The 15,489-nt window shown below is 38.1% G+C and overlaps 1 protein-coding gene across 9 annotated transcripts in view; it reads left to right on the forward strand.

Annotated features, from left to right (window-relative positions):
• The window catches only part of neb (nebulin), a 57,231-nt gene extending 42,045 nt beyond the window's left edge, over positions 1–15,186 (forward strand). For 4 of the 9 annotated variants that reach the window (XM_026218262.1, XM_026218265.1, XM_026218264.1 and 1 more), the window contains 21 exons: positions 957–1,070; positions 1,178–1,282; positions 4,461–4,565; positions 5,103–5,207; positions 5,599–5,709; positions 6,717–6,827; positions 7,286–7,399; positions 7,502–7,606; positions 7,983–8,087; positions 8,399–8,503; positions 9,035–9,127; positions 9,514–9,606; positions 9,893–9,985; positions 10,698–10,790; positions 11,252–11,344; positions 11,738–11,845; positions 12,775–12,961; positions 13,107–13,199; positions 13,372–13,515; positions 14,115–14,218; positions 14,391–15,186. In XM_026218262.1, the coding sequence (XP_026074047.1) occupies positions 957–1,070; positions 1,178–1,282; positions 4,461–4,565; positions 5,103–5,207; positions 5,599–5,709; positions 6,717–6,827; positions 7,286–7,399; positions 7,502–7,606; positions 7,983–8,087; positions 8,399–8,503; positions 9,035–9,127; positions 9,514–9,606; positions 9,893–9,985; positions 10,698–10,790; positions 11,252–11,344; positions 11,738–11,845; positions 12,775–12,961; positions 13,107–13,199; positions 13,372–13,515; positions 14,115–14,218; positions 14,391–14,564 (2,355 nt within the window). In that variant the 3' untranslated portion in view covers positions 14,565–15,186. The remainder of the gene's footprint in view (positions 1–956; positions 1,071–1,177; positions 1,283–4,460; positions 4,566–5,102; positions 5,208–5,598; positions 5,710–6,716; positions 6,828–7,285; positions 7,400–7,501; positions 7,607–7,982; positions 8,088–8,398; positions 8,504–9,034; positions 9,128–9,513; positions 9,607–9,892; positions 9,986–10,697; positions 10,791–11,251; positions 11,345–11,737; positions 11,846–12,774; positions 12,962–13,106; positions 13,200–13,371; positions 13,516–14,114; positions 14,219–14,390) is intronic. The other 5 variants (XM_026218266.1, XM_026218267.1, XM_026218268.1 and 2 more) reach the window with 5 other exon arrangements.
• Positions 15,187–15,489: the final 303 nt, after the last annotated feature.

Consider the following 15,489-nt stretch of genomic DNA (forward strand, 5'->3'; position numbering starts at 1 on the left):
GTCCAGCAGACATTGAAATGTTTTTGTTGGTTTTCAGTGGTTTTGCCCACCCAACTTTTATATCTATATATTTTTTTGGCCTCTAATTTTGTCATGCAAGCTTTTGCCTTGTTGCCAAGCATAGGCTTATAGGTTAACACTCTGTCACAGTTTTTTTTTTTCTCATCAGTAGAATTTTTGCCCCCATTTATTTGCCTGGCATGTTTAATCTCTTATCGCTCAAATTGTTAGAACTGGTGTCTGGTTTTCTGTTGCAGTCCTTTGGCATGCTGTTGTATTGAAGAGTGTGCAGATTCAATAAGCAACTATGTTATTTATTAGCTATGAGATGTACAGAAATAAATATTAAATCACTCATCACTGCTGTTTTAGAGACCAAAAACACACTTGACACAACCTATGATTGATTTTATTTTATGCTATATTTAAAGCAACTATTTGGTCTACACACTCCTCGTGACTCTCTTTGTTTTATGTCATAAACTTGATTCCTCCACAGATCTGGAGATTTTTCAGAATCTCTGAGAAAGTGATTCAACCTCTCTACTACCTTCCTTCCAGTTAAAGCTGAAGTGTGTCATTTTTCTTTTAGTATGCCATTTCTATGATACTTTTGTTTTGTATGTTTTGTGGCACAGAAATCACACACTTCCGGTTTAATACCCAAAAACAATTATACGTTGATGTGATGCAATGCGTGATTGAATGCTCCGATATTTATGTTGGTCTTCCCATTTGGGACTAGTACAGTGTGAACATGACCTGATTGAATCATACTGTATTAGACCCAACTGAATCCCTGTTGTAACGTGACTCTTCAGTGTCACTTTTTGATGATTGCATGAATCTGTTTATTGGATATTCATGTCTCTGTGCTTCTGCAAGCATTTTGGCACCATGTGACAGAGATCAAACCACTACCAGCATCTAACAATGTCACTGTCCTTTGTCAAAAGTTGAAGTACAAGGAGAAGTTTGACAAGGAGATGAAAGGAAAGAGACCACAGTATGATTTGAAGAACAGTAAGATTTATCAGACTCTGAAGGATGCCAGTGAACTTGCAAGCGAGGTGATTCAATCTTTTAAAAAAACATTATGAACTGTATTTTACCAATCAAATATCACATTGAAGGTGTTTCATATCATGCTGCATGTTTGCTTGTATATATCACGCAGGTGAAGTACAAAGGTGACCTGAAGAAGATTCACAAACCCGTTACGGACATGGCAGAGTCTCTGTCCATGCAACACAACCTGAGCACTAGCAAACTGTCCAGTGACGTAAGAGCTCTAAAGATGGCTTCATTTCCCTCTCATCAAAACTGCTTTATCTCACACACTGTAACAATAAAATATCGCATCTTCATGTAATATCACAAGATCCATCTATCATCCCTATAGAAAGCCCTCATTTAAACTATTTACTCATTCCAGGCTATCATTTGGTAGTGACCCTCATCCAATTTTAAATGTACTGCTACTAGCATTAGACTTTAACAGTCTCCATTTTTGCTCACACGTGACTCTAGTGCTAGTCTTTTCTTCCTTTTTCTCCTCCTTCTTTTTTAATTAACACACCTACTGCCTAAAAGCACTCTAACATCTCATTTTTTGTCTTCAATTTTTTACTTTTAACAACATTCCCAGCTTAATCTCTCTTCTCTGGATGCACTTTTTTCTACCTACCTTTTTAATTCCCATTCAAATGTGTGCACAATAAACTAGAAAAGGAAAGCCTACCAATGCAAACCATGAATGTTTACATAGTTTTCTCTGAACATTAAAAAAGGTTATTGTTATGGATAACAATTGGACTTATTAATTGGACAGGTGAAAACAATTGGCAAAGGGTTTATTTTTAAGGATTTGTAGATTTAATACTTACATTGATTGAAGTTTGAATGCTACATATGCTTTATATACCTCCATAGCTAATGTGTTCTGCTTGAGCATTATCGGTGGTCGGTAGGCAGTTGTTAGGCCATTCTGAGTGGTTGCTAGGGCATTATAGGTGGTTACAAAGCCTGCGGAGTAAAAACTGGCTGAAGGAAGTATAGACCTGTATTCCCGATGGACTAGTACGAAACCGTGGAGAACGTGTTCCCCCTGGCGATTTAAATAAGCCACCGCCATCTGACTAAAATGTGGTGATTTCGTTGGAACTCCACAAAATGTTTCAATGCTAGAAACAGTTCCAGGAAGTTTACAGTATATGTGTGTTCTGTAGCGAGACGGGCCATTTTCCTTTCACTATTCTGCCCTCACACACTGCACCCCCATCTGTGAGCTACGCATCTGTCATTACTACTTTTCTCAGAGAAATCTCTCCCAGTGGAGTCCCTGATTCGAGAAAAGCATGATCTCTACAGCAGCAAAGAGCTCGCAGCCAATGTGATGACTCTATCGCTTTGCAGTTGAGGTGGTGCTTTGAACATAATCGCTGTTCTGCAAACCAGCACTGAAACTTTCTCATTCGCAGCAGTCCCAATGGGATGACAGACACTGCCAAGGCCATCAGCCCTAGAAGACATAAACATAGTCTGAATGGGACTTTTGTCCCTCTCTGGAAAAGGGAGAGACAACCACGAATCTGATAGAGATGCATGATATAGATTATATAGAGATTGTCCAAATGAACTGACACTCTGAGACCCCGCTATTCTTGGGTCTAGAGTCTAACCAAATTGAACTATCAAAAATTAGCAGGCTGTGCCCTGAATGTCTGTGTGCTGGGTAAATACTTATGTGAAAGTAAGCATCCTTCAGATCTACAGATGTAAACCGGCCTCTGGCCTCTTTATTATTTTTATTGTGAGCATTTGTTACTTTCTGAGGTGTTTGTTGAGGTTTTGCAAGTCCAGAATGGGGTGGATACCCCCACCCCCCAACCCTGGGAATCACAAAGTACAGGGAGTAACCTGGGGGTTGCAGCTCTTATCTGGGAGTATTTGTGTGCATTTTTGTTTTTATTTTCACACAAAACTGTCCCCTTGTCCCACTGCCTGGATGCACAGGAAACATTTTTATTTCTTTCAAATGGAAACACTTGTGTAAACTTTCGTACCTTCTCTTTCCTAATCCCTCGGGTTGAGAGGGGAGAAACAGCATGTGGGGCACTAGATGAACTGGTGCCAACACTTCAATGAGAGAATTTCCTTCCTTTGAACATTTTTCTTGAACCACACTCCATTGCTTCTTTGCTAGAGGCGGGGAACAAGACTCCTGTGCTGTGCAGAGGGGTGCTACAGAGACTCCATAAGTCCTGTTGTCCCTCTTTTAATTAAACCCAGACCACAGGTTAGGTCGTCCACCTCTTTTTGCCTCCCTGAGGGTTAGCTGGTTGATGCTTAGCCGCTGCTGCCGCAAATGAGGCCTTGTTTCTGGTCTGGGGCTGTTTTGGGTGAACCACTGCCTGCATTGCCTCAATGAGTGCAGGTTGAGATCTGCAATCTCTTCCCACAATGCTGAGTCGGTTGACCCAGCATCAATCTGCCTCCTTATATCCTCCATGAGCTCAGCCTGGTATGTTGTGAGCAGTGAGGTGGTATTTAGGGCTCTGACAGCTAAGGCAGCGCGGACAGACTCAGGTTCCCCTTTATTTTTATATTAGACAAAATCATAGACCCAAAAGTACACAGTTGAGAGGGATCTTTCCCCTTCGCAGTGCCACTGGATGAGCAATTATTCCCTTAATGTGAAGGGATATTTGAGTGAAAGGAGCTATAACTGCTCGATAAAGAAAATGAGAGGGTGTTATAAAGAAAATGCAAGGATGTTATAGCTAGGTGACATGGACCTTACTATTTCATGGATGTACTGGGGTAAATATTCTATATAGGCTACTTTTATGTGGGACAGAACATGGACTGGACAAGATAACACATTTCTGTGGGAGTGGGACTGAAAAATCAATCCAGCACAGGTCCCTGGTATCAAGTTTGATGGGCATTGCTTGAAAGCTTTAGAAGGAATTACTTAATGCATTATCAAAGGAAGTCTTGAGAGATTTCGGCTAACTTTATGGCCCGCTATGGGTAAAATGTACATCTGATGAATTTGAATCAGTATAACATACTAAGTAACAACAGTCTGTAGGTTTGTTCTGGTGTGGTTTAACTGCTCTAAGAGGAGTGGGTTTACTCTTGGAATAGATTTTAGTCTTGGGATAGCAATTCTGATATTATAATATTTAATATAATATAATGATATGTGGTATTACATAATTTGACTTTAGAATATTTGAAGTTTACAAAAAAATTCATTCAGTTATCACTGCCATTTTGTCAATATACAGCTTCCTTCATGGAATGTGAACATGACAGTCATTAGTCTTTCTTTGTTTTTGGTCCCCACTTTTTTCATTTTTTTGGTCATTTTGGGCCTTTTTAACATGGGAGAAATGAAGCACTGGATTTCCTTTTTGTTTTATTGAGCTGCTTTATTGGCCGTCCCTCTTTAGTATCAATACAAGAAGAAGTTTGAGGAGAGTAGGGGTCACTACCATATGATACCCGACACACCTGAGCAGCTTCACCACAAAGAGGCCTCAGAGCTGCAGAGTCAAGTAAGTCCCATCCAGTTCTGGAGCTTTCTGTAGCCGATGTCACCTACTTCTCTGTGTGTGAAACCAAGACTGATTCTACACTTATTGGACCTGTTTATTTCATTATATCCACCTTGTTAGACTCATGCATCTATGAAAGATTTAGTTATCATTTACATTTTATTTGTTTGGGTTAGTGTGTCCTGTAAAACTGCTTTACAAGGCATCGTTTCATCATGTAAAAACAAAGCTGTAAAAACACGTCACTTCATTATTAAAACCTCAGACATGTTATATTGTGAAAACACCATAAACATCCATTGCGTTAATTAATTTTCCACACTGTAAATCCTATAGTAAACTATGTTCTCTGTCTCAGTGCTTAGGAACATATACAGCAAATTAATTGACAACCAGTAAAAAAAAATACACTACAAAAATATTCAGTATGCAAAGAAAGCTTTAGTGTTTGCTTAGCTAGCATCATTTAGTAAACCATTAAATTAAGCAGCTTTTTTCTGTTGTATGTTCCTCACCTTTGGGCTTTTCTGACTACAGGTGAAGTATAAGGAGAAATATGAGAAAGAAAGAGGCAAAGCCATGCTGGACTTCGAGACTCCTACTTATGTAACTGCTAAGGAGGCTCAGCATCTGCAGAGTGAGGTAAATACTGCTGCCCAAGCTTATAGTATTCACTACAGAACAAATGGCAGTGTACATATCCCTCAAGAATTCTTTGTAACCCAGTGTGAACGACTGAGAAATGCTATTAAACACTGCTTTTATGTGGATACAAATATTATAATGCTGGTAAGTAATAGGGACACCACAATTTCTGACCAAGACCCATGGATTTATGGTAGGCATTTATCTGTGTCATGTATTTATAGTTTTATAAGTATTTTGATAGTTTCAATGAACTGTTCAACACACTGATGGGAGAAAGCAGTTTAACTGAACATCAAGATACTCAAAACATTATGACCATGGTGTACTGGAGCCGTATTCCAGAAGCTTCATGTATCTCTCACTCTTCTATCTTTGCGGTGGATAGAAAGAGTATAAGAAGGACTATGAGATGACAATGAAAGGAAAGAACCTCTCTGGGTTGGAGGTCACCCCTGCGATGATGCATGTCAGACACGCCACGAAAATTGTTAGCGAGGTAACATGAAGCCCCTTATATTCTCTTCTTCCCATCCTGGTAATAATACTAAGACCACATACACGTAATAATCCTTACATGAGTGAGTGTCTTTGAAGTTTCCATTACACCCAAGTAAGTTTTGGTTCGTATGCATGAACCATCCTTCCACTGTAATACCCTTCCCCTTCCATCATCTGTGTGTGTTTGTTTTCTTGTTTTTTTCACAAGGTTCCCACAATAATGGAAAACCTGGAGATAATAGGAAATTTAGATCCAGGGCAGGATTTCTAGGCCAGGAAAAGTTGTGAAAACTAACAACGTACTAAAAAGTTATGCTTGGCCAAAAATTATAATTGTGTCTCTTTAAAATTAGTTTAAGGAATTCATTAAAATTAACTGAATAAAAAGTGTGGGAACCCTGTTATTAAGGTTTTTCAAATCATTTATGGTCATATACCTTGGAATCTTTTTAAAAAAAACCTATGTCCACTACTTCCACTCTACTTCAGTTATACTGAGCATGCACGTTAAATAACAATTTATTTTTTTAAATAACCTCTTTAGATCCTTTAGATCTTGGCTACCCTGAGCATGTACATGAAAACATTTCATCTTATTACATATATATTTTTAATTCTATTATAACCTCTTTAGATCTTGGTTTGGCTCAAAAATCATATGAATGTTGCTAAAAAAAAGCAATGTACATGTTAAAGAGTCTCAGACAATGTTTTTTTTTTTTTTTGTCAATATTCTTGCCTGTCAGATTTCTGATAAATGTTGTTTATGTCTTTATCAGGTTGCTTTTCAAACTCAGCAATGCCTTTGCTCTAAGTAGATTTTGCCTAGTTACTCTATTGGTGTATGGACAACATGCACCTTGATTATATGAATGTAAAGCTTTAACTCATAGTCAGAGCAAATGCTTGGTGATGTTGAAATAACAATGAGTGCAGTACTGCACAAGTACTGTGTCAATGTCTATGTGTCTGCTATGTGTCTTTCTGTTCTTCTCCGCCTTGTAGAAAGAGTACAGGAGGGATCTAGAGGAAGGGGTGAAGGGTAAAGGGCTTACAGTGCTGGAGGAAACTCCTGAGTTACTGAGAGCAAAGAATGCTACTCATATCCTTTGTGAGGTAGGATGGCTAAAGATCAGCTGAAATGTCTTACCTGCAGTGCTCTGCCTCAACGCCACTTTCTCCTCAACACACTAATCAGGCAGAAATGAGTCCATTTGAGAAAACTAATCAAGCTAATGGAGTTTCCTTGTGATGCGCCGCCTAACTAGGTTTGGTTAAGCAACTCAGCTCATCCCATTGAGACTCCCCCTAAATGTCATTTTGTCTTTCCGTTCCTTAATTTATTTAGTTTTCATTTACAGCTCCAATGTTAATATCTTCTTATTCTTTTCAGGTTTTATTTTTGCTGATTTTATTTTCTTTTACTTTTGTGTGTGTGTGTGTGTGTGTGTGTGTTTGTGAGTGAGAGTTTTTAGCCCACATGAATGTTTCTTGGTGTGATTGTAAAAATGTCTGATAAACAAACCTATGTACATGCTCACATGAGTATGATGATGTCTGCCTAATTCCTGCAGAGAGAGTACAAGAAATCTCTGGAGCAAGATATCAAGGGAAAAGGCATGTTGGCTTTGGCTAATGACACTCCAGACTTCTTGAGGGCACGGAATGCCACAGACATCCTCAGTCAGGTACACAAATGATCTCCAAGCCATAATTCCAGTATTTCAGAGATCAGCGCCAACATTTCAACACTGATCGATACATCCATTTGTTTTGAATTGTTTTTCCAGACCAAGTACAAGCAGAGTGCTGAGCATGACAGAAGCACATACACCACCGTCATTGACACCCCTGACATCCTCCACGCTCAGCAGATCAGGAACATTGTGAGCCAGGTATGAGGATTGCATCTTTGTAAAATGCTGTGATTGTTTGGTTTTTATAAAATTTGTACGTTTTGATGTTTATTGCATGTGTGTTGGTAGAAAGTCAGGGAATCACACAGCAGACACGTTTTGGTTGCAGTTCATATATTTTTTCAGCTTGACCTCTTGAGATAGACAGTGAACGGTTTCTGAAGGTTATTTACCATAAATTCAACAAAAAGACTTTTATACATTTGTAAAAGTTTTTTTTTTTTTTTTACCTTATTAATGGAAAGTGAAAGTCTTTACGCTATCGCTACGCTATTGTTGATTATTAAAGTGTAATCTCATGAACAACTCAATTTTGTCAACTCAGAATCTCTGTGTTTTGTATTTTATCTTATAGAAAAAGTACAAGGAGGAAGCTGAAAAGAATATGTCCCACTATGTGCCTGTGATGGACACTCCTGAGATGCAAAGAGTGCGTGAGAACCAGAAGAACTTCAGCACTGTAAGTGTTTCTTCAAGGGTTTGAGCCAGTCCATTTTATGTCTGTTCAATCCATATTATGTTCCTGTTTTAGTCATCTTATCTTAAAAATGTTGTTGTACCCATTGTTGTCTTTGGTCCTTGTCTTTCCTGTTTGTCTAAGAAATAAAGCTCAAAGAGTAGGCAGATTCCACATTTCTTATGCTGGCTTAGTTACAGTAGTTGTCTATATTGCAATTCTATCGAATGATTTTGAAAATTTTTGGTTGCTCTGTTTTCTCTTGCTGCATTTTTGTGTCATTTTTGACTGCCTTTGTGCTCTTTTCTTTTTAGCTTCAGTACCAGATTGACCATAAAAACAGTAAGGGCAAAGTTTCAGCAGTAAAGGACACCCCTGAAATGCTTCGTGTTAAAGAAAATACAAAGAATTTCAGCTCGGTACCTACTGCCCAATGCCTTTTTTTTTTTTTTTCTTTCTACATTCTAACCACAAACCTTTTTTGGTCTTTTTCTGTTCTCATTTCTTGCTTTACACCACCTTTTAGTTTTTTCTGTACTGCAACCACAAGTTAACATTTCTTGTTAACTCTTTTTATATCATGTAAATGTAGATATCCTAAACAGACCTTGGTCTAATATAGTTATTAACTTGTCATAAACTAGCAAAGGCACTAACGGTAATCATCAAATTTGATGCTGTTGACCTTTCTTCATCCTAAATAATATCTCTAACCATTTTACAAGCTTAATATTTACATATTTGACGTCTTACTCGTGTTGCTGTCTTTCTGTGATGTGTTTGAAATGTTTTTGTTTCTTTGTTTGTCCTTTCCTCAAATGTTTAGTCTGGTTTAAATGTTGAAAAAGAACACTCTGAAGCGTCCCCAGACAAAACAAATGAAAACTACTTATCCCAAGAGATTACAAAGACAAATGTTAATGCCTCCTTATGCTTGTACAATCCCAAAGATCCGGTACAAGGAGGAGCTTGGGCAAGGAACAGCCATATCTGAAACCCCTGAGATGGAGAGGGTTAAACGCAATCAGGAGGCTGTTAGCACGGTACACCGCGGTGTGACCCCATCATTCACCCTGCTTCCTGTTGGAGTGTCCCAAAAATATGCCCCCTGATTTTAATCAAAATACTGTCAGCATCCTAAAAAATTTAATATCAAACACAAGCAATCATTTTAATATATACCATCTCATATCAGTTTACAATTTGAACATCTCGCTGAGTTGAAATAATAGCCTCTTCCTCTCATCATTTTAAATAACTTAAATTAACATGGCCCATACATTTTTCCCTCTTCATTTGACACCGGTCCCGAGACTTGACTAGTGCTGCATTGTTTAAAACACTCAACCTCTATTTTCTTCTTAATCTTATGCATATGTGTCATTTTCACAACTCTTCCATGCTGCTAATGGACTGAAATGTGTATTAGATTAAATACAGGGATTCCGTAAGTCGAGGCATATCTATAGCCGACCTTCCCGAGGTGAAGCGTGTACGGGAAACTCAGAAGAACATCAGCTCGGTAGTGTTTTTTTCTCTTTAAAGAAGACTTCTTGTTCTGACAGATTTATACTCTCGTTCTTTAAAGTCTCATTTCACCCTCCTTCCCTCTTAATTACTCCACCACATTTTTTTCTAGCTTAATATCCATGTTCTTTTTCTTACATTGACATTTTCTTCACTTTTGTTTCCAGGTGTCTTTTTGTTTTATTTCAACAAAGTTTTGTCTTTTGGTTTTAAACATTAATATTCAAATGATTATTGACATTTTTACCTTTTTTTGCCCCATTGCCTCTTCATGCTTAAAGATCCAATACAAGGAAGATTTGGGAGTAGGAACAGCTATTTCAGAAACCCCAGAGATGGAGAGAGCTAAACGCAATCAGCAAAATATTAGCACGGTACACTACGGTGTGACCCTCTATCCCACCCTTAAAACATTCCCTGTTCCTCGTCTCTCCTTCATCTAAGAAAACCTTTTAGCCTCCATCTGTTTATACTAGTCCCTCTAGTGACCCTAGCAATATGTCACTGCATCAAATCCATCATTTATAACAATTTGTGTAACTCTCATCTAGCTCATGTGACAAAATCCTGTTTTCCCTTATTTCAGTAATACTTGGTAAATACTGGATGTAGATGTAGGCTAATAATTAGCAACTGATTCTATCATGTAATAATAAGGGTACCAATCAGGTACCATAAACTTTACTTCAGTTATTGTTTATTTATTTATTTTACAAAAAAATTAATATCTAGTTTTGTATTGTCAACAACATTATCGATTTCTTTAACAATGCAGTCGTTTTGCTCCAAAACCTATCAAGCTGCCTATGTAGAAAGCATTTTAAAGCATGCTCCAGGTTTTGGCACCTTTATGTAATTTTATGCTGTCTTTTGTAACATGAAAATGAAGCAGTTGCTTATGAAGAGATGTACAAATATGGCAACCTAAAACCAAATTTTAGAAGGCAGCTGGCTATGTAGGCATCTAAGGGTTTGGAACAGAGCTAATATTGTTATGTATGTTGTCTTTGTGGATGTTCGTTTTTTCGCTGTTTTGGTTCATGTTTGTGTTGTTTATTTGATATGTCGAAATTGATCCTTGGGTAGATAAAATACAAGGATTCGCTGGGTCAAGGCACAGCCATACCGGACCTCCCCGAGATGAAGCGGGTCAAAGAGAATCAGAAGCACATCAGCTCGGTAGTGGAAGCTCCACAGGGTTTACTTGAGAGTGGCTCTGATCCCATTAACGCTCCCAGTATACTGTACTTCTTAATTTGCAATTTATACAATCCCATCACTGATGCAAAACAATTAAAGCATATGAAATGTAATGCTTAAACCCCATTTTCATCTAATATAATTAGATAACCACTTCATATTCCACCTTAGTGAAGGTCCCCTTTCTGCTGTGAGTTCTTAAAAAATTATGGGATTATTCATCTCCAGACATTGTTGCTAATCCAATATCAGATGAGCTCTTGTATCCCACATTTGTTGTTTTCCCTTCCCAAACAGGTTCCTATTTTTTTTTTAAATCTGGGATATAAGCTCATTGTGTGTTGTGTGTGAAGTTTGATGTGACTGATCTCCAAAGACTTGTGTGTCAAGGTATTCGGTTTCTGACTGGCCACTTGGGACGCTCTTCTTTTCTGCTCTAGGTCTTGTATAAGGACCTTTCTGTGAAGGGAACGCCTGTGGTGTTCACTCCAGAGATGGAGAGGGTCAAACGGAACCAATTGCAGATTAGCTCGGTACTCACAGCCACAGGACATGAGTGTGTGTGTGTGTGTGTGTGTGACGTGAAAATGTAACCACTCTAATACCTTCATTTCAATTAGGAGGCTAATAATATTAACTGTACTCTTCCATATGCTTAATTTAAATCTGTAATTGATCATCATCACTACACACCTTCACTTCGGGACCCATCTACTTTTAATCCAACCCTCTGAAGATCCTTCTAATTCATCTGTCTGAAATCACAATAACACCCAGGGTTGTGTTGATGGATGTCATATTCATTTCCTTTGTCTGGCTAATGTCCTGATTTCCTGGCGTGTCTTCCAGAGGGTGTTGACACATAATCATAATCCAGAATGATATGGTTTCTAATATATGTATGTGCTCTGTTGTCCTTTGTCCAGGTTCTGTACTCGGACAGCTTCCGTAAGCAGGTGCAGGGTAAGGCCGCATTTGTGCTGGACACCCCTGAGATGAGACGTGTTAAAGAAACTCAGCGTAACATCTCTGGAGTAAGATGACTTTTAAATCTTGACCTTTAGCAGTATATTGCAAGGAAATTATTTTTTTATTTTATTTTATGAAGGTCAACATGTTGCATTCAAAAATGTTTGGGAGTTGAATGTTACGTGGTTAAGGATTTTGCACGATGCAATATACCTTTTTTATATATATTTTTGCACAATGCAATATTATCTTCTGTCAGTAGTCTTGACAACAAAAATTCTAAGAACAGAAACTCAGAAGTGTCATAAAATTAATATTCATAATAGTTTTAGCTGTATGGATTTAATTTATAGTATGAGTTCAAAGCTGTGCATCAAAAGACTGGAAAACACTACTCGACTTTTAAATCCTTTTAAATTTAAACAGATTTGCACTCAGAAAAATGTGCCTCATTGCTAGGAGACTAATGACAAATGAAAACAATATTTGTTGTAAAATCATTTTTAAAAAAATCAAACATGTTTAATCTCTTTAAGTCTGTGTCCATTATACACAGTGTCATTTTCTGTGAAATCTGACAGGCCTGAATTCAAAATCAGGATAAAAGTCTTGTTGTTTATTTAAGCTTTAATGTCACAATGAAATCAAATTTGACTCTTCTTATCTTTTAATTAAATATTGCAGAGTCTATTATATATGATTAATCTGTACACATAATTTAAACTCATTTACTCTCTAATCTTGAATCCAAAAAAATCAGTTTCTTCTTGCCTTAGTGAAGAGATCTCTTCTTTGATAATGGGACAATAGTCCGTCCTCTCCAGTGAGATCATAGACAATTCCCAGTATACAAAATCAGTTTTATTTCTCTTGGATATATGTTCAAAGGGGAAGACAGTCTCAACTTCCATTTCATGTCTACTTTGAAGCAATTAAAACCGTAGCAGTTTCTTTCTCTCCCACCTCATGTTTTGCTGTCTGTTGGTCTTCTCAGGTCAAATACCACCAGGAATTTGAGAAGAGCAAGGGCAGCTTCACCCCCACCATCTCAGACCCCATCACTGAGCGCGTGAAGAGAAACACCCAGGACTTCAGTGACATCAGCTACCGCGGCATCCAGAGACGTGTGGTGGAGATGGAGAGGAGACGTGCAGAGGAGCACGATCAGGAGACCACCACTGGTCAGCTGACATGCACTGTGTCCTGTACACACTAACCACACTTCCTATAAATATAGAAACACATGACATATACAGAACATACAAGGAACCAAGTGAGTTTTGAATAGAAACGTATAATAAAACTGACTTACCTTTTTCCTCAAAGACCTGCGTGTGTGGCGCACAAACCCCGGCTCTGTCTTTGACTATGACCCTGCTGAGGACAACATACAGTCCAGAAGTCTTCACATGATGTCAGGTAGGACACTCCTCTGCTGTCACTTAAAAGGCCTATTATTAGAACAGTTCTCTGAGATACTTGATTCTGATGATTGGAACTACTCTGGATGCATATTTATCTGCCAACTTCCTTGATTAAAGGCAGTCTGTCAAAGAGTTGGTAACGTTGACATGTTTGTCCCATTGTTCAGTCCAGGCCCAGCGTCGCAGTAAGGAGCACTCCCGCTCCACCAGCGCAATGAGTGGTGTGGGCGATGAGAAGTCAGAGGTGTCTGAGAATGTGGACCACCACACATCCCTCTACAGCAATGGCTTTGGTGTCTCCGCTCTACACGGTACATGTTTAAACTGCTTGGTTTGCCTTCACCCTAGGTTTAGCTTGATAGTCTGCAATTTATTTTCTGAATGCATGTCAGTGACCTTTTTGTAAATGATTTAGCCATGTGTTTGGTAATTTTTTAATTCAAATGTTGTAACTGGATCTTTCAGTGAAATGCTAGACTCTCTGGTGACATGCTAGACTTCTCCAATCCTTAGATCCACTTAAACTCCACCCCTTTCTGGCAATCAACTGCAAGCTGCCCACAAATGCCCACATCTCAAAATCCAGAACCAAGTCCCAAATCTTTTTCAATATTTCATTTCATTCAGACGTGTCACAATATGGAAGAGCGAGAATCTGTCAGTACTTCAGTTTCATCGCAGCATTAAAGATGGACAAAAATAGATTAAACAAATATCGAATAATTCAGCTTGTTTTATTTGTGTGGAATGTAAAACTGTTAATCTGGCCTACCATGTCGGTATATAATATAACGAATATAATGAATAATGACAGCAAACGGCTTATAGGAAGTTACAAAGGGCAAAACCTGAATGCTAACTAGTGCCCGAGAAATGTGTAACATTAAATCTGTGCTGTTGTGTCAAATAGGTTACACACAGACCAAGACGATTGAGGTTCAGCAGAGATCCTCCTCTGTGGCAACACAACAGACCACCGTTTCTTCTGTCCCCTCACATCCCTCAACCACTGGAGTAAGAGAGACCACTGCTAATATCAGTATCATAGTAGTATACGCTAATATCATATGTGTATTCATATATGCTGTACTGTACATATAATATCTTAAACCAAAATGTAATGGCATATTCACTGTTTATTTGATGGTGAAGTTGTTTTTTAAATATTGTTCTCTGTCTTCACCAGAAAACCGTGCGTGCCATGTATGACTACTCTGCTTCAGACAACGATGAGGTGTCCTTCAAGGACGGTGATGTCATTGTGAACGTGCAGGCCATTGATGAGGGTTGGATGTATGGCACTGTGCAACGTACTGGAAAGACTGGAATGCTGCCCGCCAACTATGTGGAAGCCTTCTGAATACAGCTACTGTCCTCTGATATCCACTCAGACGGAGAAAAAAAAAAAACTATTTAATGTGTACTTATGTTAGTCAAAGTAGTTATGCTTCTGTTTGTCCTCATTACTCTTAGGAAATTTAATTTGTGCCCATGTCATAAAATCTATTGTGGTTGTGGCATGAGAAACTGAGAAGTTATACATACCTATATAAGTCACAGACAATTGTATTTATCTTTGTTGTTCTATTCTAGCAGTTAAATAACTGGAGCCCATTATTTTTGTATATTGCAATCACACTACATTTCAAAGAAGTACGTTTTAACGTTGAAACATTTGCAAAACCAGAGATGGGCTCATGGTTCACTTTATACGTTAAAAGGAAATCCTGAAATTCAGTGTTTATGAAAACTGAACAGAGGCACTAAGGTTGCCACGGGAAAATGTAAAAGGAAAAAAAAAAAGGCCATCAGTACCTCTAAAGTGAAAAAGTCTTGTTATAAACAAGCCTCCTCCCTCCCTTGCTGAAGGCTGGCTACTATTTGCATGTGTTTTGTTTCTTTGATTCTGTAGGTGTGGGGTTAGAGGAAGATGTGTACCTTGAATCATTAGCTAATAAAGCACACCACGCTTCTGCAGTCAATCTGTTTTCTGTCATGGATTTGAAGTTTGTTTTCTTAATTGACCATCAAAGGGTTGAAGTTTAATGAAATAATTCACCCAAATATGACAATTCTATCATTTATTCACCCTCATGTCATTCCAATCCTCTATGACTTCCATCTTCCAAACAAATTTTTTGTCTGTGCATTGAAATTCAAAAATATAAAAATACATAAGTCAATTTAGCATTAAACACATTTACACTTTTATCATATCTGAAATGTTCAGTGTGCATTGAATTGTCGCTTATATATGAATAAAAGTTACATTAAATATTTATCAC

Source organism: Carassius auratus, chromosome 34 (assembly GCF_003368295.1).
Source record: "Carassius auratus strain Wakin chromosome 34, ASM336829v1, whole genome shotgun sequence".
NCBI lineage: Eukaryota > Metazoa > Chordata > Actinopteri > Cypriniformes > Cyprinidae > Carassius > Carassius auratus.